The sequence below is a fragment of the Netta rufina genome, assembly GCF_964035555.1.
Source record: "Netta rufina genome assembly, chromosome: 1".
In the NCBI taxonomy this organism is placed as follows: domain Eukaryota; kingdom Metazoa; phylum Chordata; class Aves; order Anseriformes; family Anatidae; genus Netta; species Netta rufina.
In genome coordinates, this window is record NC_140123.1 from 164,644,538 (window position 1) to 164,667,695 (window position 23,158).

Sequence of the window (23,158 nt, forward strand, 5' to 3'; positions counted from 1 at the left end):
AATCCAGATTTGATATCCCAGCATGACTGGGACGACTGTTCCTTGAGCCGTTTCACCGGATATTAAAAAAAATGATTTCTCATTACACTGGGGATTTTGTTGCATACTTTTGTCCCACACCCCCTAAAAGTAAAGGAAATTGAAAGCAGCAAGCCCTGCAGATGGCTCAGCAAAGGCTCTTGCTGGTGACTGTTCATACCTGGCAAAGATTCTATGTTTATCAAATACCTGGTGAGAGTCAGATATAGACAGGGACGCAAAATAGATTTGTAATGGCAAATTTCTCACCCAAGCATTTTCTTGCAGTTACCTAATAGAAAATTCTTCTCTGTTTCTCAACTTTTGGATAACAACCAGATTTCTCTTTTTTGTCTGCAAAGGAATGGGTTTTTGTTTTGTTTATGTGTATGACAGATATGCGTGCCTGGATACTTTAAAGATTGGTGTTTTCCTGCACCATGTCTGCAGTTCTTTTAGCTCTTCCTGTCTCTGAAGCCTTTTGTCATTCCTTTTGATGCAATCTGTCAATGCAGTAAGGGAAAAGAAATACATGAATAACATGAACGTAAATAAATATATATATAACCAAAAATTATGTATTAAAATACATATTCTGAAACAAATGTATTAAATCCCATGTTTGGTGGGCAGGTCTAGAGTAACACGAGAGTCATATCCTTGCCATGTCCCCAGCCACTGTAATCCAAGCAGCAAAATCCCTTGTGCAGCTGAGACTGAACCCAGCAGGAGTCCTTTGTCAGCAGAGTTTGCAGAGGTGGGAAAAGTCAAGAAGCAAAACAACTTTCTTTGCTGGTATAAGCTCTTTTCCCTACTCCAAGGCACTCTTTTAGTTGTGCAGCTACAGCTACGCACGTAAAGCATTTCAGAGGCCTTGAAAATATGAGTAGAAGCAATGGTGAAGATGCTAATAGCAAGTACAGCAACGATATTTAAAAGCAGCTGAAAAATGGCTGTTAAGATCTGAGCTGGGTAAGTTTGGTAAGTAGGATTCATATTTAGCAACACAATCTTTTACTTTGGCTTTGTTAGTTTCCCCATTTTCGTTATGGTTCAGAGCTTTAGGCTCAATTCTTTATCATTACTGTTCAAATCAATGGGAGTTTTCCATTGACCTGAATAGCAACAAAATCAAATCCTTCATTTCTAATTAAAAAGTACTGCCTGTAAACTGGAAGAACAAGGCTGGAGGCGAATGGAAAATAAAACAGGCAATCAGGAATTAAATTAAATACAGATTACTAATTTGGATGAAGTGTTAAAGTACACCATCTTGTAATTCCTTTAAAGAGCAGACACAATCACAGTTGCTTATTGATGTCAGTTAAAACCATCCAAATCTTTGAAAGCCAATGAATATTTTAGCTTCTCTGCCTAGCTTGGAGAACTTATTTTTTTGTCATAGCCTGTTGTAAGTCCATATTGTTTCACAACAAAACTGATCACATTGAATAGTGTCTTTTCCTTTGAATGTCCATGTCACATCATACTGGCTGTGATTTACAAGAGAAAAATGAAATGCAGAATAATGCAGTTTTATACAGTTCTTTTAATGGTGAGAAGTGGGTTTACAAAAGCCAGTATTACCATGTCACAAAGCAACGAGTTGTGCATCTATAACTTCCTATTTCTGCTCTTTTTGGAGCATCAGATACACTCACTGTTTCTTATGCAGCAACAATTTATTCTTCAAATATTTTTGACAAAATTGTTTTTTCACCAAATTAGTTATGGGTGGCAGTGTTTGTTGAGCAGATTTATCCCAATCACATTTTGTAACACATCGGGTTATCACAAATAATGAATTCTCTTGAAAATCTTTTAATAGGAGACCTACTGGAGGAATTTCGTGAGCATACAGTTGAAAGACATAAAGCCATTTATTTCTCTCAGTGATCAATGGATATTTATTTCAGGGTTTCCTCTGTTTCTGGTAGTCATTTCGGCACTTAAAATAACATTCATTATCATAGAATCACAGATTATCTGAAATTCAGAGGGACCTTTGGAGATCATCTAGTACAACCTCCCTTTTCAAGAAGGGTCCCCTAGAGCACTTTGCCTAAGACTATTTCTCTAAGTTGAGTTGTTCTTAAAGCATCTTACATTTCTGTAGAAACGTGGTTCCAGTGAGTTGACCAACATATGAAATAATTATTTGGATGAGTATGTTGAAGGACATTTAACAAGGGCCAGGAAGATAAACAGCAAAGTGATAAGCTTGAATGGTGTTGTTTATATTATTTATGTAGAAGTGCATTGTGTCTGTTTTTTGAAACTTTTAAATCATTATTGCTAGCTCATAATGTCCCACAGCAGAAGTAATTTTTATTCATTCTGTTCTTGCACAATGTTACTCAGTCAAATAGGTGAGATGAAAATAGAATTTTCTTCTAGCATCTGACAGTTGCTATAACAATGCTAAGTTATTCTTTTAGCATGAATTGAGCATCAAATATTTTGAACGCTGCTGCTTCTCTTTGGAGGCTTATGGGTATAGTTTCACTTTAAATAGCATGGTATACATAGAAGTTTTAAAACAGCATGCAGTAAAACTTTGATTTCTTATTTTATGTGGGAAGAAATTGGCTTATTTTTTAAATGGTCTAAAATCCATTTGAAGATCTCTGTTGTGCAGGCTTTTTTCTGTGCAGAGATACTTTTGTTTGTTGGAATACATCCTACGACACGTGGGCAATCACAGACCACTAGAAAATGTCACCCTTGCTCCTAAGGTGTGGAACAATCAGCATGCCTGAAAAGCACTCCAGTCAATCCATTTAATGGTAGAAATTATATATTCTTTTCACAGCCAAATCACCTCCCCCTTTTGGAAATTTACTGTTTCAAACAATGCTGGCACAGAAATCAGAGCTTGTGCCCCTTTGGGTGTAGGTTTGACTTCACAGCAGATACCATGTTGCTACAAAACATGTTCCAGCAAGGGAGGGAAAATATATATGTTCCTTAAGCAAGGACTTGAAATGTTTCAGTTGTTAGTGTTTGATTGCATACAACTAACTAGATAAAGACTGGTTTATTTCCAACAGAACCAGTGTTATATCTATGTTGAATGTGTGAGCAGTCCCATTAACTTCCTAGCACACAGGACGTCCCTAGGAGCGGTGGCCGTGCTCCTTTTCCTGCAGCTATGTGACTGCCAAATCACCACATGCAATTCACAGCAGGATCCAGGCAGGACCAGGATGTGAGAAAGACATCCTAATTTCAGACTTGCAATTTCTTCATTTCTTACCAACATGTAAATAAGATTCCATGTTCGCTCTATTACATTTTATTTTTCTACCTTGCAAATAAATTGGTTGGGGTTTTACTGCAGGGGTTGTTGTTTTGGTTTGGTTTGGTTTTTGACATTGTTTGCATAAAACATGCAGAGTATTTACCCTCCTTTTCACATAGATCATAGGTTAGGTTTGTAAAGCAACCTAAAACAGATTTGGGTTATTTAATGTTTGAAAATGAATACATTTCACAATAGCGCAGAAATCTTACTTAATTCCACACTTTGCCTTAATGGCTCCTTGAAAACTGTATGGTCTGTAAATTTTCTAAAACACTGGCAGTCTTTCCATGGCACCATGTATAAAATAAAGGGCAAAGCTATAGATCAAAGCAGCATTTTCGCTGTTAAATCTGTGCTCCTTGCCTCCAGAGCGTGGAAGGGGAGCACCACGAGAAGGCAGTGGAGCTGCTGAAGGCGGCTAAGGACAGCGTCAAGCTGGTGGTGCGCTACACTCCCAAGGTGCTGGAGGAGATGGAGGCTCGTTTCGAAAAACTGAGAACAGCGCGGCGCCGGCAACAGCAGCAATTGCTTATTCAGCAGCAGCAACAGCAGCAAACTACACAGCAAAATCACATGTCGTAGGTGAGAGTATTCATTGTCTTCCTTAAGGCCCCCTGGCAGGGCAGGGCCTCACACCAGGGCCTGTCCCACGACCAGCCAGGGGCACCGGGGTAGCCCCAGCCTGGGCACCGGGCATCTCTCTGGGGACAGGAACAGGCCAAGGCCAGGCAGGGCCATGGTCCATGGGTGGGCCCAGATGAGCAGAGCCCATGGCCTGGCAAGGCAGGGGCTGGCAGCCCTGGGGGTGACGAGGGGTCCTGGGCATGGGGCGGGTGGGGGAGCCATGGGGGTGGACTGGGGCAGGGCTGGTTGTGCCTTTGGGGCCCCGCAAGCACTTAGCACAGTGACAATGAGAAGAGGTTGATCTTTGGTACATTTCCACGTGGTCTGTCCCATTAGAAAAGTATTTTGAAAACAACAAATTCTGGAGCCAATTTCCTATTAATAACCCATAGATCAATACCCACTATGCAGCATGGGCTTCTGTGCAAGGAAGACTGCATACAAAATCTGTGTTTCTGGGGAACATTTGTGACAAGTAAGAAAATGCTACCAGATTTAGACATAGTTTAACATATTTTCAATCGTTCCTTTACTACTGGGCAACAGAAATCAAATAGGAAGCACGTGGTAAAGCAAGGACTTAAATCCTGATCTTCCACATCTTATACCAGCTGTTCCCTAAACAGGACATTTGTATCAGTTGTGTCAGCAGTAGTCTACAGGTAACTCATAAAATCCCTAAACTGCTTGTTAATGAAAAGCTCAACATGTGTTCTTGCTAATGTGTGCTTGCAGCCCAGAAAGCCAGTTGTATCCTGGGCTGCATCAAAAGAATTGCGGCCAGCAGGTCAAGGGAAGTGATTCTCTCCATCTGCTCTGCTCTCATGAAATGTCACCTGGAGTACTACATTCAGCTCTGGGGCTCCCAGCACAAGAAGGACATGGACATACTAGAAAGACTCTAGAGGAGGGCCACAAGAATGATCAAAGGGCTGGAGCACCTCACCTGTGAAGACAGGCTGAGGGAGCTGGGATTGTTTGGCGTGAAGAAAAGAAGGCTCCAGAGAGACCTTATAGCGGCCTTCCAGTACCTAAAGGAGGCCTACGGGAAAGCTGGGGAAGGATTCTGTCAGGGAGTGTAGTGATAGGACAGGGAGTAATGTCTTTAAACTAAAGAAAAGTAGATTTAATTAGATATTAGGAAGAAATTCTTTATTCTGAAGGTGATAAGGCGTGGGAGCAGGTTGCCTAGAGAAGTTGTGGATACCCCATCCTGAGAAGTATTCAAGGCCAGATTGGATACAGGTTTGAGTAACCTGGTCTAGTGGAAAGTGTCCATGGCAAGGGGGTTAAAATTGAATGATATTTAAGGTACCTTCCAACCCAAACCATTCTATGATTAAATGATGAGAAACTGAAGCTCCAAGTGATGGTGGTGGTGTTACTCATGGTGACACTGACCTCTGCTGATATTTAGGGGGGAAAACAAACAACCATGTAGACAGGCTGTTCTGTGACTGTTAGAATTCGTTTTGTTGATGCAAACAGATGCTGAAGTGTCTATGAAGATTCTGAGTGGGATCTCAATACTACTTCAGGGCCCTAACTCAGGAAGGAGCTATAAATAGTAGCGTTTAGTGATGTAAATTTTGGGTTTCTGTATAAAATAGGCCCATTGCAGGAGCCAAAACTGCACAGTCTCACATAAAGTGTGAGATTTCCAATTACTTAAATATTTTTTTAGCAAGTAAGATATTTTTACTGATTTTACTTTTTTTTTTTTTTTTTTTAACTGAAAGGGAAGGAAGGCAGGCAGAAACAGCCAGCAATTTAATTCCTCAATTCCTTGTGCTTGCTCTGAGAAATGTGTTTCTTTAATTCTAGGTTATTCTCAAGAAAAAAAAAGCCTCGATCAAGAGTGCAGTAATCAAGCAACCAGAGCTGTACTTCAGTATTCCAGCAAAAGGGAACAACTACAGGAACACAAAACAGAATTCATCTGGAGAATGTACAGTTCAAGAATAATGTAGTTAAGACAGCCATATAGAGGGTACTTTCATTATAAGGCTTTTCAGAACATGGCAGTCACAGGTACATACTACTTCTGTGACTCTATGCCTAATGAGAACAGCATGGTAAGTAAACAATATGAGACAGAGAAGTCCAGGGCTTCCAAATAATTCTGTTTATTCTAATCTTGCACTCCTTACTCTTACAAATTGGCCAGTTGGCTTTCTCTAGTCAGTGAAAGTTTTGGTTTAAGGAGATCAAGATTGGCTGCTTTGGGGGACAAAATCTTTCTTTACAGTTATCTCCAGAAATAAACTACATCATTTCAGAATTTTGCCACAGACATCAAACTCACACGTTGCGCTTCATAGCCACTTTGTAATTTATATTGTAGAGCAGTTTTAACCTAACTTCCTGTTTATAATTTTCAATTTTCCCTCTGAAAATAGCAATTTACTATATTTATAAAGTATTCCATTTGTAGAAGCAATTAGCTTTTTACTCTTGGTGTTTCCATATATTTTATTATGCATCAACAGAGTGAGAAAGTTTTAGGTCAATTTTAATTTTATTAGTAGTAAAGTTAGGGAATCCTAGAACTGTATTTTTAAATGTAGGCATTGCTTGTATCTATTATAGCTACTATTCAGAAATCTATAACTGGATATATTATATATTTATTCCATAAAATATATATTGTCTGAATGTACCTGTTAGAGAAGTAGGGTCTTTGCTTAGCATGTATTGCAAATGTAGTAAGCTAATGTTAGCAAAAGACCAAGCTTTGTTTGGCAGATATTCCTGTGATAGCATAATCTAAGCTTTTTTTGTATTATTTAATTTATTTTCCAGTCTAATGTTAATATATTTTAGAGAGGAGGAAGTGTAAGTTGTTTCTTTTAAAACCTTCACATTATTGTTTAAATCAATTTGAAGTTAATGGTTCTGACTTTTTTTTTTTTTAATCAAACCAGATTGGAATGCACAAACAAAACACATAATTAAGTTCTTAAGTTTACATGTCTGCTTTTCCAAAGAAAATAGTCAAAGCTGGAAGGCTTTAAATGTCATCTACTTTCAAGAAATTAAGAAAGTGGAATCCCCATATTCTAATAAATGATCATTTAAAGCATGCCTTCTGTGCTACATTAGGAAATGCAAGGGGAAGAAAAAGAGCTTAGGGCAGAGCCCTACAGCCCTTGCATATTGAAAACTCTAGCTGATGTTAGTGAAATTTTAGCAATGCAAGGAAAGTAGAAATAGTCTGAACAAGTGTTTTTGTTCTAAACTTGGAAAAAAGTCAGCAACAGATTTTATTTTGAAGGATCTACTCTCAGAGGGAGGCAAAGCAAAGCAGGGGTAATGGGCAGTATCATATGTATGTTAAAAAACAGATGGAGGCTGGCCACCAGTCTTGACAGTGTTTTATTAGTGTAAGTAGCAATTGAAAAGAAATTACTGTATTTTTAAAGCCAGACATCATGAAGACATGCAGAAAAAGCTCATTTTATACAGAAAAGTAATTCTATCCAGTGGCTGTTGGTGACAATATGAATTAAGACAGTGGAGCTTGAGCACTGCCAGAATTAAAGATGAAATATATTGTATTGTGCTCTGCCCAGTGTCTTTTTATACTTAATAAAATTGTATGTACCTATTTTAAAGCTGTTTTCTCAAACAGACATTGCTGTTAATATTGGCGGTATATAACTTGTCATTATGACTACATAAAACTGTTCTGTATCTCATCAGTATGATTTGAGTTACACTGATATTTGTGCATTTTCAGAGACCAAATACTATTCAGATTTAGTCAGCCCACTGTACTGCATTTTTCCAGACTGCCTCTCCACCTCCTCCCCTCCTCTTCCTCAAAAAATCTAGGTTTGCTGGAGTGGAATGTGCTGATTAATAAATTTCAATAATAGAATGTCATTCATATAGAGAAGCATATCAAATTCATTTTCATATATTATTATTCAATAAATTATTTATGCACACTAATATTAACACTCCAGTCTTTGCCAGCATTTAAAAATAAGATGAAAGACAAATACAAGTAAAATATAACCGTTAACAAATGTGAAGTAGAAGCAGGAAGAAAAAACTCCTTAAGGGTTACTTTTCATGCCCCCTACTGATCAATAAAACATATAGCCACTTCATCACAGAGTAATCTGTGTCTCTTAAAACTATCGTTGCATTTTGTTATAAACAGTCTTACTGTTTGTGATTTCAATGCCTTTGGTCCTGATGCAGTAAGGCATTTCCACATAGGCACTGCTGAATTAGGCCCTAAAAGTAGTGCAGGAAGGACAACATTTATTTACCACATGCAGGTCTGAAGGTACTTGTGCATCACATTTTAACTGACTGGTCTTCTGACATTTGCTGTTTCACTACATGGAGTTTACTATTTCATGACACAGGCTGACATTCCTTCAGGCAACTTAGTGACTTTTATTGCTCACATTTACCCTTGGGGCTTCCCTGTGCTTCCCTGCACTGGCAGCAAATCAAACTAGGAGATCCAAGAAGTCTTTTCTGTCTCCGTACTACAGTAACCAAAGGGGTGTTGTGATTTTTACAAGCTGTTGCATTATGTTCACCTATGCCAAAGATTCAGATGTAAAAACTGATGATAATAGACATTGAGGGTCAGTGTCATTTACTTACGGAAGTTGATGGATCTGCTGTTCTAGCCATAGTTTTTCTATTTGTGCCATTTGATCTGACTGGCAGTTTATTGGGGATTTAATGATTTTATATCCCTTGACAAAGTGAAAAGCTCACCAGGTTGCATTTTCCTCTTCTCCTTCTACAGTGAGAAATCATAGATGAAAGGTCAGTGAATGCACATGAGTGGAAGCAATGACATAAAAACCTGTCTGCAGTTCCTTGGTGAATAATACTGCAGACCTCTTAGTCCTATGTGTTGTACCTTTTGTACAGATTTGTCACAGCCAATGTGACAAACCTGACCTTTGAGAACTCTTGCAGAAGGCACAAAAATATATGCCACATTTGCTGGATAAGAAACTGTTTATTCAGCTACTGATTTTAGAGATTTTAGAGTTCTATATGAAATCTAAGATCTTATAAGCAAACAAGGTTTTTAGAATAAAAAAATCCACACAAGAAGAAGGTTGTTTTTGCCTGTGCTTGAAATAATACAGGATTTTAAGTATAATTACAGAATTAAAAATAGTTATTTTGTACATACAAGATGTATTTCATTACAAGATGAGAGACTGTTTCAGAAAGTAGCAGCTATGTTAAAAAGTATGAGATTGAAAAAAAAAAAAAGGTGGGACCAAGCAGTCTTCTAATGCAGAATTGTGTCTAGAAGAGCTAAGGGAATTTGTGCATATATAAGCAGAGGATTATCAGCTAGAAGTAGTACTGTCCCTGCATAAGCATTAGTAAAACCATTTCTGTGTCTAGCGTTAAAGAAAACAAAACCACAGGTTTCAAAAGAAGAGAGCATTCAGGAATGGTTTGCAAGAATGTAAGAATGTGCTGCATGCTATGATACATGTCTTGTGAGAAACACAATCCATTACGCTTAACCAGGAGAAGGTCAAGATGAATTAGGGATGCGTTCAGACAGTCTTGCCAGCAGGCCCAAGCTCACCCCACTTCTCCATGAAGGAAATGTAATCTGGTGCTCTGAACCAGCAAAAAGATTTAGATATATGCTTGATGGATTCATTGCCTCTACCTCCAGCTGTCTAAAAGCAATCTGCAGAGCTTAAGCCGACTGTTTCTTTGGTCAGTGGTGAGTTAGAGGCATCCCTAGAATGTGATTCATTCCACCTGTCTCTGACATCTATCTTAAAACAGGATAATGCGCCCTGTGAAAGGGCTTACAAGCAGAGCGACTGAACAGAGAGCCTAAATGACTGACTAGGTTGGAGTAAGCAGTGTCTTTTGTTTTCTTGCTGCTCTGCTCATGCACAGCTTCATATAATAAATAAATAAATAAATAAGCAAGCAAGCTGCCTGTGTTGAATTCCCTAGTCTAAAATTTCTACCTGCGTAGCTGAGATGACTAATACGCCTTACACATGATCTGATTTGCAGGAAGGTTCCTGTTGATGCAGTTGTCTGTTCTGAAACATTCGGAAATGTTTCATGTAGTTCCCAACATAACAATATGCAATAATTCTAAAAGAAATTTGAGAGCTCAGGGCTATCCTTAGCAATTGTTTTAGTCTGTGTTATATCCAAGAGCAGACTACCGAAATCCAGTCTGTGAGTGTTAATAACAGAAGTCTATACTGCCACCAGTAGCACTGGGCTAGTATTTTAAAATAGCTGTAGTCCGGAAGATGAACAATTGCTTTTGATTTTTGGTTACAGACAGAGATGCACAAAAATAAATCCATCAATCTTCCAATGTAGGAATTTGTGATACCAAAATTCATAGCAAAACATAACCAGTTTTGAAATTTAGAAACCTGCATTAATTTGGGGTAAATTAAAAAGGTGACAAAAGGAAAGATGTCTATAAGGAGCAGCCAACAAACAAACAAAAAACAAAACTATAGGAATTCAATCCCCATTCTGCTTTAATTTGTTTTCTTACAGTTAGTTTTATTATTATCAACTCATGTGACTGAAAGGTTCAGCAGTTGCACTTACTTTTGGCTAAACTATAAACAGCTGAGTAGATGAGTAAAGAGTAGATGAATACCTCTTCTCTTCCTTCCTCCTGTCTTTCTCTGAGACTTACATCAGGTTGGGTTCTGTCTGCAAGAAAGTAACACCCAAACACGTCCCAGTGCTAGAGAAAGTTTCTTCGTTAGTCAAATTACAGTTCACAGAATCCTTGAGTGGCTGAGGCTGGCAGGGCCTCTGGGGCCCGCCAGGCCCAAGCCCTGCACAAGCAGGGCCACCCAGAGCAGGCTGCCCAGGGCCATGTCCTGGAGGGTTTTGAAGGTCTCCAAGAAGGAGACTCCACAGCCTCTCCGGGCAGCCTGTGCCACTGCTCTGTCACCTGCACAGAAAAGACGTGCTGCCTGGTGTTGAGGAAAAGGGAACCTTCTGTGTTCCAGTTTGTGCCCATTGCCTCTTGGCCTGGCACTGGGCACCACTGATAAGAGCCAGGCTCTGTCCTTTTTGCACCCTCCCCTCAGGTATTTACACACATTGACAAGATCCCCTGTGAGACTCCTTCAGGCTCAATAGTCCCAGCTCTCTCATCCTCTCCTCATTAGGAGAAGTGCTCCAGTCCCTTTGTCACCTTGGCGGCCCTCTGCTGGACTCTCTCCAGTATGTCCAAATCTCTCTTGTATTGGGGGATCCAGAACTGGGCACAGCACTCCAGGTGTGGCCTCACCAGTGCTGAGCAGAGCAGAAGGATCACCTCTCCTGACCTGCTGCTGCTACTTTCTCTACTGTAGCCACTGTTAGCAGTGCCTCCACACCTGCATTTCTCAACAAGTTTCAACAAAGTGGGTATGTTTTATAGATCTGCAGGCTCCTGATTATTTCAAGGAAACTCTGTGTTAAGCGTGAAGTCTTTCCCAGCCTTTTTGTTCTGACAGACCAACTATTGCACTTGTAATAGTCTAGCTGGGAGACTAGGATTTGTTTTTAAACTGATCCAAGTAAAAACTTTATTCTAGGAGACACTTCTCAAATAGTTCTGTCACGATGAAAGAAATGAAAAAGACAAACACAAAGTGTAACTTCTGAATTACTGAGAGCAGCCAGTGCAATGCTACAGAAAGGGGAGTCGTATTTATGACTTTTCTCACATTTCATTAAATCTTCTCCAGTAATACTTTTTTTCTATATATAAGTAAATTATTTTTCAATGTTGGGAGGACAATCCACTTGTCTAGTAGCAGGTTTTGGTAGAAACAAGGCAAGAGGCCTAGCAAAAAAAAAAAAAAAAAAAAAGGAACAGTGTGGGAAGAGCCCCACACTGTATGCTAAGGTAGCTGTGGACAATTTAGTGCTAAGGGTGAATGCACCTCAAATCAGAATACTCTTAGAAAAACTCCCATTGTTTCTCATATCCCAAATCTACTCCTGATTTCCCCAGTTTTGCCACCTAATTTTCCTCTGACTAGCCCCACACTATCACCATGCTATTACAACTCTACCATGGGAGAAATACACTCTACTTCCTTCACATGAGTTTTCTTTCAGCTGAGCACTGACACTTGCCCACATACATTTCCTGCATGTACAATCTCCTCAGCCAGCTGCAGCATTCAAACTTAGCCAGGTCCACCTCTTGGAGCACTTTTACAGGAAGGGGACCTGAGCATCAATTAACTCAGATTAACAGGTGGGTGCTGGCAACTTCTTATGTAGCAGTATTTATCTCCACTGTTTTGTTTTGCACCAAATATTGCAATATCATTAATTCGATCCCAGACACATTACATTTGATTCATCTATATGCACAGCAAGCTCGGAAGTTTGTTGAATGGACAAATCTAGTTATCGTTACACATATTTTGCATAGATTTACGAACTGGCTTGCACAACTACTCCATTTCCTTTGCACCGTGACACCCTACGGTTCCGAGCTGAATACATACACCAAGGGAGACGCCTAGTGTTTAACGATGTGCGTAGCATCTTTGGCTGTCCCTACCACTGCTAGAGTTGGCTTTCTGCTAGCATTAAAAATGCAGATGTGCATAGACGTATGTGATGCTTATTCAGAACATTTCCACACATTTCACAGTGAATGGACAGTTCAAAAAAGGCTCTATTTGCCATTACACCAATAAGCAAACCCTCTGTGCCCTCCAAATGGTGAATAGCAGCAGCAATATTCTTATCTGGTTAAGAATTCTCTGGTAATATAAGAATTGCTTAGTATGATCAGTGGGCTGCACACAGTCAACGTCTGATCATACCTCACCAGCTGCTCCTCAGTTCATACTTGTGCTGATGAGCAATACCGCAAAGGAGTGCTAAACACTAGAAGTAAATGAAACATTAAGCACGAACCTTTGTGCCTTGCTGAAGGGAGCCACGTGAACCAGGTGTAGTTGCAGTTTGATGCAAGTAAGGACTTTCACACTGCAGCAGCTGCTCTGCTTTCAGGGGGAAAGTTGCCAAAAACAGGCATCAAAGTGGGTTTCCCTGTAGATGTGATTTTCTCAATGATGCTCGTGGTCTCTACCACTGCCTGGTACTGCCTTCCTCAGAGTGACACCCAGACAGTCACAGATCATTAGATTTAGCTGCTGCATCTACTAGCTGTAGAGACATTTTATTTCTCCATTTCTGGACAGTCAATAAATATACATATATATATTTATATATAGGGCCAAGTGACTTTCATGAGATGCTGAAGAGTTTCCAATCAGATTCTTTGCTGAATTAAGGAACCTTTAGCAGCTATCTGCATAACGATGAGTACACCTCAGAGCCATGGTTTTGAAGCACTCATCTTGCTGTTAGTTAATTATGTAGCTCACTCAGCTTATTATTCAGCTACTCAGGGGTAATACTGATCTGTCTTACTATGGAGAGTAGTGCAATCAACACAAATTTGCTCTGTAAGCCAGGAATCAAAGATAGCAATCCTCAAAGCTGGAGTAACAAGAGGAAAAAAAGGACGCTTCCAAATGTCAGGCTAGATGAAGATTTGTCAGATTTCTCTGACTGTAACAGTAACTATTGAAGTGGCTGAAGTGACTCAGGAGTCAGTCAGAACACCTGATTTTGTTTTCAGAGGCCAGTGTCAGTGAAAGTGACACTCATCACAGCTAACATTAGCTGTCTGAAATTGAGGTTTCTGGTCTAATCCAAGTGTAAACCTCTGCAGTTAATGGAGAGACAATTATCTCCAAAGGGTGATTCATCTCATCTGTGTAAAGGTTAGTGATGCAATATAATAGTTTCTTTTTTTTTTTTTTTTTTTTTTTTCAGTGAAGACACTAGAAGAATTTTCTAATCCTCCTCCTCCACCCTTCTGCCCTCTGTAATGCCAGGCTTTATTCCTACCCCAGCTTTGCAGATTTTCTGCTAGGTCCATGGAAGCAGCATAAAAATTTTCACCTTCCCCATAGGAAGTACCACGGTTTCTTCTTTCCTTTGTAGGAATGTACTGTTCCCAACTTGTCACTGAAGAAAATATATTGGGTTATTACATCTCCCCTGCCTCAGAATAAAGTTGTTTGTGGGAAATGACTATTTTTTATTATTATTATTATTCACTACAGAAGGAACCTAGATGAATAGGCCAGATAAGAAGCCTACATTTTAAATGCTGCATAATGCAACAATCTAGCTGACAAATAGCACAAAAAATGCTTATTGCCAAAGTAGCAACTGCCAGGGATTAGAGCACAGAAGCCAAGGAAACTGATAGACTGTGTGAAGCCAATGGGCAATAACTAAGACAAAGAACTATGTCTGCACGTTTTCTGTAACACGGAGACATTATTGAATCAACAACTGCTATGGATATAATTCTAAGAAATAGCATGCTACCTGGCCATAAAAACATCCAGTGATAGGTCTTCCGTTGGTTTCAAGAGAACAGAACATAAAGAGAGAAAGAGGGAGCACACAGGGTGCAACCAGAGGGCTGGGGACCTGTAGTCCACCTCTGAAGAGCAAACAATGGGGCAAGCGTTGCACTGAGGTCCCTCCACAATGCTCTTCCAGCTTCCAGCAACTTGGAGATTCCTCAGAAGCTTCTTGAACCAAAAATTGGTGTCACTATATTTGGGAGCCCTTGATGAGTTTCTCTTTTGTTAATTTTTCTAGAGTTTTTTTGAAGCCAGTTCTTTTCAGCGTCTACCTGTCCTGCAGCAGAGTTACACAGTATATTTAGAACAGAAGGGAATTGCTCATTAAGTGTAAAAAGCTTGAACTTACATTATTTTTTTTTTAAATTAAATAATTAATTTGGTGCCCTCTGGTTGTCCTACTAGAGCAGACATTGAACAATCATTCCCTCTATACCTTCCTGTGCCATTCATGACACTTTATCTTTTATCTAGGGCTTTTGATGTAGAACCACATTTTCCTTGAGTTATCACTCTTCTGATGTTAGAAAAATGGTAAGAATTAAAAATTAAACAAAAGTTCTAGGTTACCCTGCAAGCTACCTTGCTTGTAGTAGAGTAAGCCATTTGGGAATCTTTGATCACATTTTGTTGCCTTTCCATGAATCTTTTCCCATTCTGCTACATAAGTTTTCAGATGGGATTACTGGAGGTGCCTATGCAGTCTGATGGCACACTGGGATTTGCATAATAGCATAATGATATTTTCTGACTCTTCATTATCTCCTGCTTTATAATACATAAAATCTAATTTGCCTTTCTGACCACTCTGAGAATTGAGCTGAATTTTGCAGAAAACCATTTATTACAACTCTCAGATGTCTTCCCCAAGTGGTAAATGGTAAGACAACCCATGATTTTATGTGTGAAGTTAGGGGTGTTTTTTCCCTGTGTGCCTCATTTTCCATTTATCAAAACCGACTTCCATCTGCCATTGTAACACACAGTCACTGAGTCTCATGAAATCTTCCTGCAATTCGTACAGCCAGGCCTTATTTTTACTATCCTTATTTGTTAACATCAATAAATACTGTTTCTTTGCCGGTACAGATCACTTGTGAATATGTTATACAGTGCAGGTGCCTGCAGGGCTTCTCTAGTGAAGCTTCCAGAGGCACTGAGGCTTGGCCGAAGATCTGAACACCCCAGGAGATGTGCAGGACATTGAATTCCTCCCGCTTTTATGTGGGGAGAATGGCTTGTACCTCCCAGCTTGGTTACTCTCATCTTGCTCTGCTTCAAATGGGAGGCTGGGCTTCAGTCTCCAATTCAGAATCATACAATCACAGAAATGCTTAGGTTGGAAGGGACCTAAAAGACCATCTGGTTCCAACCCTCTGCCAGGCAGCGATGCCACCCACTAGACCAGTTTGCCCTTGTCCAACCTGGTCATCGACACCTCCAGGGAGGTGTTCTTCTCCTCAGGCCTTATTCCTAATTAAGATACCAACTGCTTAATGTCAAATTAATTCTGCTTTTGAAGAAGCTGGGAAAATACCTCCTTTGCTCACTTACTGGGCAGAACAATTATTGCCCCCTCTGGCAGGCACTGCCGCTGTGCTCCTGCTCCTTCTTCAGAGGCCCCTGCATGTCACTGGGCTACCTGGCAGTTTCCCAAACAATATGGAAAGGAAGATTTGTTAAAACAAAGGCAACCTCTGTAGTAAACAAAATAGCTCTCTGCATTTTACATGTGTTTTGCTTTGTGTAATGGGCATTTCCCTCTGTTATTTGCAACACAGCAACACAACACAAACACAACAAGCAGTGCTTAGTCTTACTAACAGACTGAAATCAGAGACATATGGCCAAAAGAAATAAGAAATTCTTTCATTAAAACTTCAGCAAAACAAATGTTTTTATTGCCAAAAATACTTGATTTACTTTAAACACTTGTGTGGTGCCTTCCAGCAGCTGCTTGGAGAAGAACCGACAGGAAGGATGAAAAACGGCAACCAGCACAAGCAGCGCGAGACCACAGCACACTGTCATCAATGTGTTGCTGCACCCGATGTCTCTCAGGGCTGCACGTGCCTTTGTTCCCTGTCAGTGTGTCACCTGGGAGCCTGGGAGCACCCTTGCTGCCATGTCCCAATCCCCTGGAAGGTGTCCCCTTGGCAGCCACCAAAGCAGCGCTGCCCCCAGGGTGACCTATGTGCTGCGCACACATACCTACCTACAGCATGTGCACATGTGCTGCCTGGTACTGCTGCAGCATCAGCCTCCTCCTTTCTGTCCCACAGACTCACCCCGATGCCACTGCAACAGGCAGAGGGCACTGCTTGCTCTCCAGGACACCTGCAGTCACCATACATTGTATTTTTAAGCTGAGGAATTTGTGGTGTTTCTAAGAAAATCACAGGTGAGTAGGGTTTGTGCCTGGAGAACTATTTGTTCATGAAATGGCAACCTGTTATATATTGCAACTAAATCCTGAAATCCTCTAAAGACATCCCTATCTGAAATCCACTACCTGGATGGTGGAAGCACCACCTGCCTCTTGTTAGAAGAAAGCACTCCAGAAACCAACTTCATACAGAAGACAATATCCATAACTAGGCAGAATAAATTAATTTTATGACAGCTCACAGCAGATGGCACATAGCGTCATAAATTATTCTGCTGAAAGTTTACCAGCATAAAACCAGATACAATAGCAAATTATCACAGAAATCCTTATGTACAGATTTTAAGATACTCTAAAAAAGGTAGCAAAATTACACTTATGCAACCAGCATATGACTAACTGTGCTTTTTAGCACTTTTAAAATGCTCTTATTTATTAGGTGCTGATTATCTCTTAAAGGCACAATCACAGACCAAATCTTCATTACAATGATCAGCACAAAAAATAGAAGAAATGATTGCCATCTGTAGCCCAAAACACACAACCACGCACCTGGATGTATAATGCAAGCTTCACCAGGGAGTGCATGCCAATAGAAGCTGACCATGATATCTTATTGAGCTGAGGTCTTACAGATTTTCTAAGACATTCATCTGTCTGTAAGTAGAGGCAAGATCCAAGGACTAAATCCCTACAGGAGATAGGAAAATCCTTCCTTTGAATAATCTAAGACCCAAAATTAGATTTTTCAGAATAACAATCCAGCTGCTGATAACCCTGAGGGCACCAGCATTTACCAGTATCTCAGTTTCCACAAGGACACTCCTGAAAGCCTGCTCTCCTAACAGCACAGTGTCTCATCTCAACATTGCTGCACTCTCTCTGGTGACCCTGAATGCCAACCACAGAAACCCCCACATCACCCACCTCCCTGAAAGAAACAAGTGGCCACTTCAGCCTGTGTTCATATCCACTTTGTGTAGCCCTTTTACCCTTTGGGCAACAGTGTCACCTGTAAAGTGTGGCATGATTTACCTTGTGCTACTACTACACAGTCCAGGAAAAGGTTGGCTAAAAGAGCTCTTATTTAGGCAATTTTATTGTGGATAACTGCTCTATCTGTTACCAAGATGATGATTTAATAGCCTGGCATGAAATCAGTAAATGTAAAGGGCATGGGAAAAGACAATTTTTGGAAGTTTGGGAGCAACGTCAAGTTGTGGATGACAATATCAGAAGAACTGGCCAGAGATTTACCAAGGCAATGATTGAAATTGCAAATATGAATTCTCAAATTGGTCAATTATAGTTCAATGGGCCAGAGCAAGCCAGATGGTTAGAACAATCTGGAGATGGGATTGGACTCCAAATGCCCTTTAATTCACCAGTCAAAAAAACCCTGTGACTTTAGTTCCCTGAAAAGTGTCCCTTATTAACTGTTTTCCTTTTTGTAGTGTATATATATATAAACAGCCAAGGTTGGTGAGATTTTTGTTGTTGTTGGTTGTTCTTTCAAATATTCCTGTCATCTGGGGGGTTGACTGTTATTTGTAGATGCTGACATTTCCTAATGAGAATGGATCCATGTAATGAACTTGGTTCTGCCCTTCTTTACTCCAGTGTAATTCCTAATGCTTGCAGAACAAAGTCCTGGAAAATGTGAGAATGAGATAAAGGGACATTTCCACCCAATGAGATCCAAAATTTCAAAATAAGACCATGAATGGAACCATAATTTGGAGAGATGGCGCCATTTGGTGTATCAGTATTATTCATAATTGAGAAGACTGAGAACAGCAGAAATAAGGGCTCAGTTAAAACACGAGGATAGCATCCACATTCATTAAACTGTTTCCTCAGTGACTCAGACAGAAAATTGTTCTGGGCATTTTGCTGCCACTCCACATCACAACAGCTTCTGAAAGGTATGAACAGAAGCCTGGCTTTTTATCAGGTTTTAGTAATGGAAGATGGATTTATTAAGGCAGCGTACACTTTTCAAACAGTTTTTCCTCCAAGGAGATAGATATGCAGGTAGAAACAGGGTAGGCAGTTACAAGCATCTGAAGCATCCTGTGTACTGCAAGAGGAACCACGCTGCGTTAGCATCCTTGAGCATGCCAGGAATCTGATGTGGGTGACTGCCATTGCTTTGAGTCTCTTCATCATTGCATCACAGGATTTTAAAGGATACAGGCTAAATAAATAATAATAATAATAAAAAGACAACTTCTGGCACCAGGAAAATACAGGCATACAGGGAATCATGCCAAATTATCTGTGTGGTGCAGAGCGAGGACAAACGCTCTGCCTGGACATTGCTGTTCCCTTCAGCTATACCCTGTGAACAGCTGCCCACACATGTTTATCCTGAGGGTGTTCAAAGCAGCTTGAACACTGGGAAAAGACTGATGCATGCTGTGCTCTGCTTCAGGATCACAGGGCGCACCCCAGTCCTTACAGCAAGCCCCAGCAGCACTCCAGCCTGCAGCTGCATTCTCCCAGTGGTGTAGCAGACATAACACAATGTGCTCCAGCGTGTCTGCCCGAGCCAACCACTGATACCACTTTACCCTCAGTTCATTGATCTGCTTCTCATATAGCCACTATTTGATTCAACAGCAGACACTACAAATACCTGGAAGTAACACAGATTTCTCTGTCAGCATTTCTCATTCAGTGGTCTGGGCTGCAGCAGCAAATGCTACGTGTAATAGGCAAACACCACTGGTCACTGTTGGAAAGATACCTCCTCCAATACTAGGCAAAGGCAGAGAATAAGTTGTCATGCATCACTGTTCCAGTATATATGCTTGATATTTATCAGGAGCCTTGCCACGGTCATCCTAGAACTCCAGCTTGCCCCAGGGGAATCAGGTCTGGCAAGGAGACCTCCTCTACAAAGCAAGGAGGCCAAAGTCACTGGAAGGCAGCAGTGCTGGTTTGAGATCTCCCTGTCACTGCTGTTGACACCCTCTCCCCTCCTAATTAAGGCACTACATCTGATACAGGCAGGAAAGGGCCATGACTTGTTTTACGTACCACGGGTGAGAGCTGTTAAGTAGTAACCTGTTTAAAAGAAGGGGAGAAACTACACACACACACCTTTTGCTGGTCACATGAAATATTGATTCCTGCCTAGACCATGAAATGAAGGGCTCAGGCAGATGAAAGAAATACAAATCTTGACTGGGGGAAGACATTGTATTCCAGCCAGATTAAGACGTTTAAGTTAAGACATGTGCTTCATCGTGTTCTTGTACTTAGGCAGAGTCCTGCTTTACATAATGTGTTCCCAGACACTACACGGGGAGATCAGGAGCCTCTGTGTACACTCTAAATTTCCCTTATTTACAATGTTCTGTAAAGTTATGCAACACACTCGGCATTGGGGATCTCTAAATCCCCATTGTGGATCTAGAGTCTGATTCTCAAATATATTTGAACATATAATCCCACTGGAGGGTTGGAAACTTTGCCTGCTGTAGGATTTTGAAAAGTGTGCCAGTCTGATAGATTTCAAGGCTTTAAATAACACGGTTGGTTTAAAAAAAAATAAAAACTAAAAGTCACATATTGAAAATTCTGTGCTGCAACATTTTGAAAAATAGGATTTTCCAAATAATCTGATGTAGAGCATCTGCTGCTCTAATTCTCTCACATAACCCACATAACCCATGTTTTCAACTGGGTTGTGGACTGCTTTTCTCCTTTTTTCTCAAGGAAACAAGAAACAGGAACCTAAAATCATCCATAAGACACAAAATATTCACCAGGCATATTTCTTTCTGGAATTAGCCAAAGAGCTGTAGGTGTTGCCCACAGCTTTAGGCCAAGCAACTTTCAAGATACAAATCAAATGGAGCCCTTCATGTGCCTAAAACATACAGAACATCTCCTAGCTCAGGGGCCTGCCATGTGCCCCTAGCTCCTCCAGTGAGCTTTCCAAGACAATTGCCCACAGCAGTATGATAAGGTTGCTGCTGTATGAAGGTTTTGCCAGAGGTGCTCTGGTCGTTGGCTCCCGACATGCCAGGATTATTTATCATAATAATGAATTGGGCATTGAAGAGTCAGTCAGGCATAGAGTGACCAATCTCCACCAGAGGTGTCCTATGTCAGTTCATATAAATAATCTGGTGATCCCTATATACTGCTTTTCTTCCTCCTCCAAATCACTGTAGTCATAAAGAAAGACCTCTCCTCTATTTTTAAGCCTTGAACTTGCTAAAACTTGCATGTATAAATATGCCCGTGCATAGGTGTTTCATCTAATCATAGAATCACAGAATGCTTTGGGTTGGAAGAGACCTTAAAAACCACTCAGTTCCAACCCCTCTGCCATGGGCAAGGACACCTAGTTCTGGTTGGAAGGAAAAGCTTGACACGAGCCCAGAAGGCCAACTGCATCATGCGCTGCATCAACAGAGGAGTGGCCAGCAGGCTGAGGGAGGTGATTGTCCCCCTCTGCTCTGCCCTTTTGAGGTCCCGCTTGGAGTGCTGCATCTAGGTCTAGAGCCCCCAGCACAAGAAGGATGTGAATCTGATAAAGCATGTCCAGAGGAGGGCCAAAAAGACAGTCAGAAGGCTGAAGCACCTCTCCTATGAAGAAAGGCTGAAAGAGCTGGGGGCATTCAGCTTGGAGAATAAGAGAAGGCTCCAGGGAGACCTAATTGCAACTTAAAGGGGGCTTATAAAAAAGATGAAGAGCAAGCTTTTGCTCAGGCAGATAATAACAGGACAAGAAGGAATGGTTTTAAAGTAAAAGAGGGGAGATTTAGATTAGATATTAGGAGGAAATTATTCCCTCAGAGGGTGGGACATCCACTGCTTCTCTGGGAAACCTCTGCCAGTGCACTGAAACAGGTTGCCCAGAGAAGTTGTGGAGGTGTTCAAGGCTAGGTTGGACAATGTCTTGGTCAGCCTGAGCTAGTGGGTGGCATCCCTGCCCATAAGGGAGCTGAATGCAGGACTCCAGCTTCATTGTTTCAAAAGGACGAAGAAAATGAGGCTTGTCTACATCTTCCTTTAAGATCTCATACGCTGATTTCTTTTTAATGGTTCTAAAAAGTCTTTTAAAAAAAGTGAATGGTTTTATCATACATTCAGCAAAACTTTCCCTCTGACTACACTCTGTTCTTACCTACACAGAGGGATGGAATTAAACAAACAAACAACAACAACAAAAAAAAAACTAGTCTCCAAAACAAGAGTTCTTCATGAATTCTTTGCATTTGCTACCTGTCCTGGTACTCAGTAGGGGCTGCCTGACATTGAAGACCATTCAAAAATTACTGCAGTTATTGCGAGTGCAGTTTCAAGCTCGTACTTGTGGAAAGCCCAGCCAAATAAAACAGCAAACATGACTGTACTTGGTATTCCAGCATATGTGAACCGAGAGCAGGCCCTGGCTCTCAAGTGCACCAGCTTGTTGTGTGAACTACTGCAATTGCAGTGAAAAACAATTTTCCACATCACTTGTCATTTCAAGCAAGATTCAGGTGCTCAGGCCAGGTTTTGGGGTGGCTGTGTGAGGGGCAGTGGAGCGGGGAGGCCAAGCCCGCCAAGCCCACCAAGCCGGGCGGCAGGCTCCAGCAGGCCGCGCCAGCCAGCGCTGCCCATGGCTGGGCCGCGGTCTGCCCTCGCCTGCCCTCGGCAGCCGAACCCCCTCCTTTTGGAAGGAAAGGAACAGTTTCGGATACCAGAGGATTTGGAGCAGGGGATCTGGATATTTTAATGTTGTTCGGGCTTCAGTCATCATGGATATCACTTTACAGCTTGGCACATAAACAGTCCATTTCTGAGGCATGAGAAAATGAATATATTGTAACTATATTCTAGGCCTTCTGGCCTGAATCTGTTCCTGGTGAAACTCCAGGGGTTTCAGTAGAGTTACGTCAGAAATAAACTTACTGCCTAGCTGTACTTTATAATGCACTATTTCTGATTAAAAGGGGATATACACAAAGATAAGGATTTGTTTCCATAAATATGAAACCAAAACGGCATTCGATCTTTTTCATGTAACTGACTTCATCACTTATGAACAATTAAGGCATTTTATAGATTGAAAAATATGAGAATAAAGAGCAGTTATAACAATAGTACTATTTATTTTATAAATGTAAATGTTAGGATGTATGTTATTAGTGTAACAATGCATTAAAGCAAGACTGTACAGCAAAATACATACATATTTTTCTCAGAATTCTTATCTTCCACTGTAAATGTGGAATTTAGCCACTTCCACACATGCAGTTTAACCACTAAAAGCCAGTGCTATAAACTGCAGAATAGACATGTGTACCCTTAGGATGAATGTTAAGCAAGAGAGAGTGCAGAGATTTTTTTCTTCTGGAATTTTCTCTC

At 40.8% G+C, this 23,158-nt stretch overlaps 1 protein-coding gene across 2 annotated transcripts in view; it reads left to right on the forward strand.

Annotated features, from left to right (window-relative positions):
• LIN7A (lin-7 homolog A, crumbs cell polarity complex component) overlaps positions 1 to 7,888 on the forward strand; it is a gene marked incomplete at its 5' end in the record, with an annotated part of 48,861 nt that extends 40,973 nt beyond the window's left edge. Inside the window, 2 exons of one of the 2 annotated variants that reach the window (XM_084281389.1) lie at positions 3,692 to 3,904; positions 5,771 to 7,888. In XM_084281389.1, coding sequence (XP_084137515.1) covers positions 3,692 to 3,904 — 213 coding nt within the window. In that variant the 3' untranslated portion in view covers positions 5,771 to 7,888. The remainder of the gene's footprint in view (positions 1 to 3,691; positions 3,905 to 5,770) is intronic. The other variant, XM_084281388.1, reaches the window with a different exon arrangement.
• Positions 7,889 to 23,158: the final 15,270 nt, after the last annotated feature.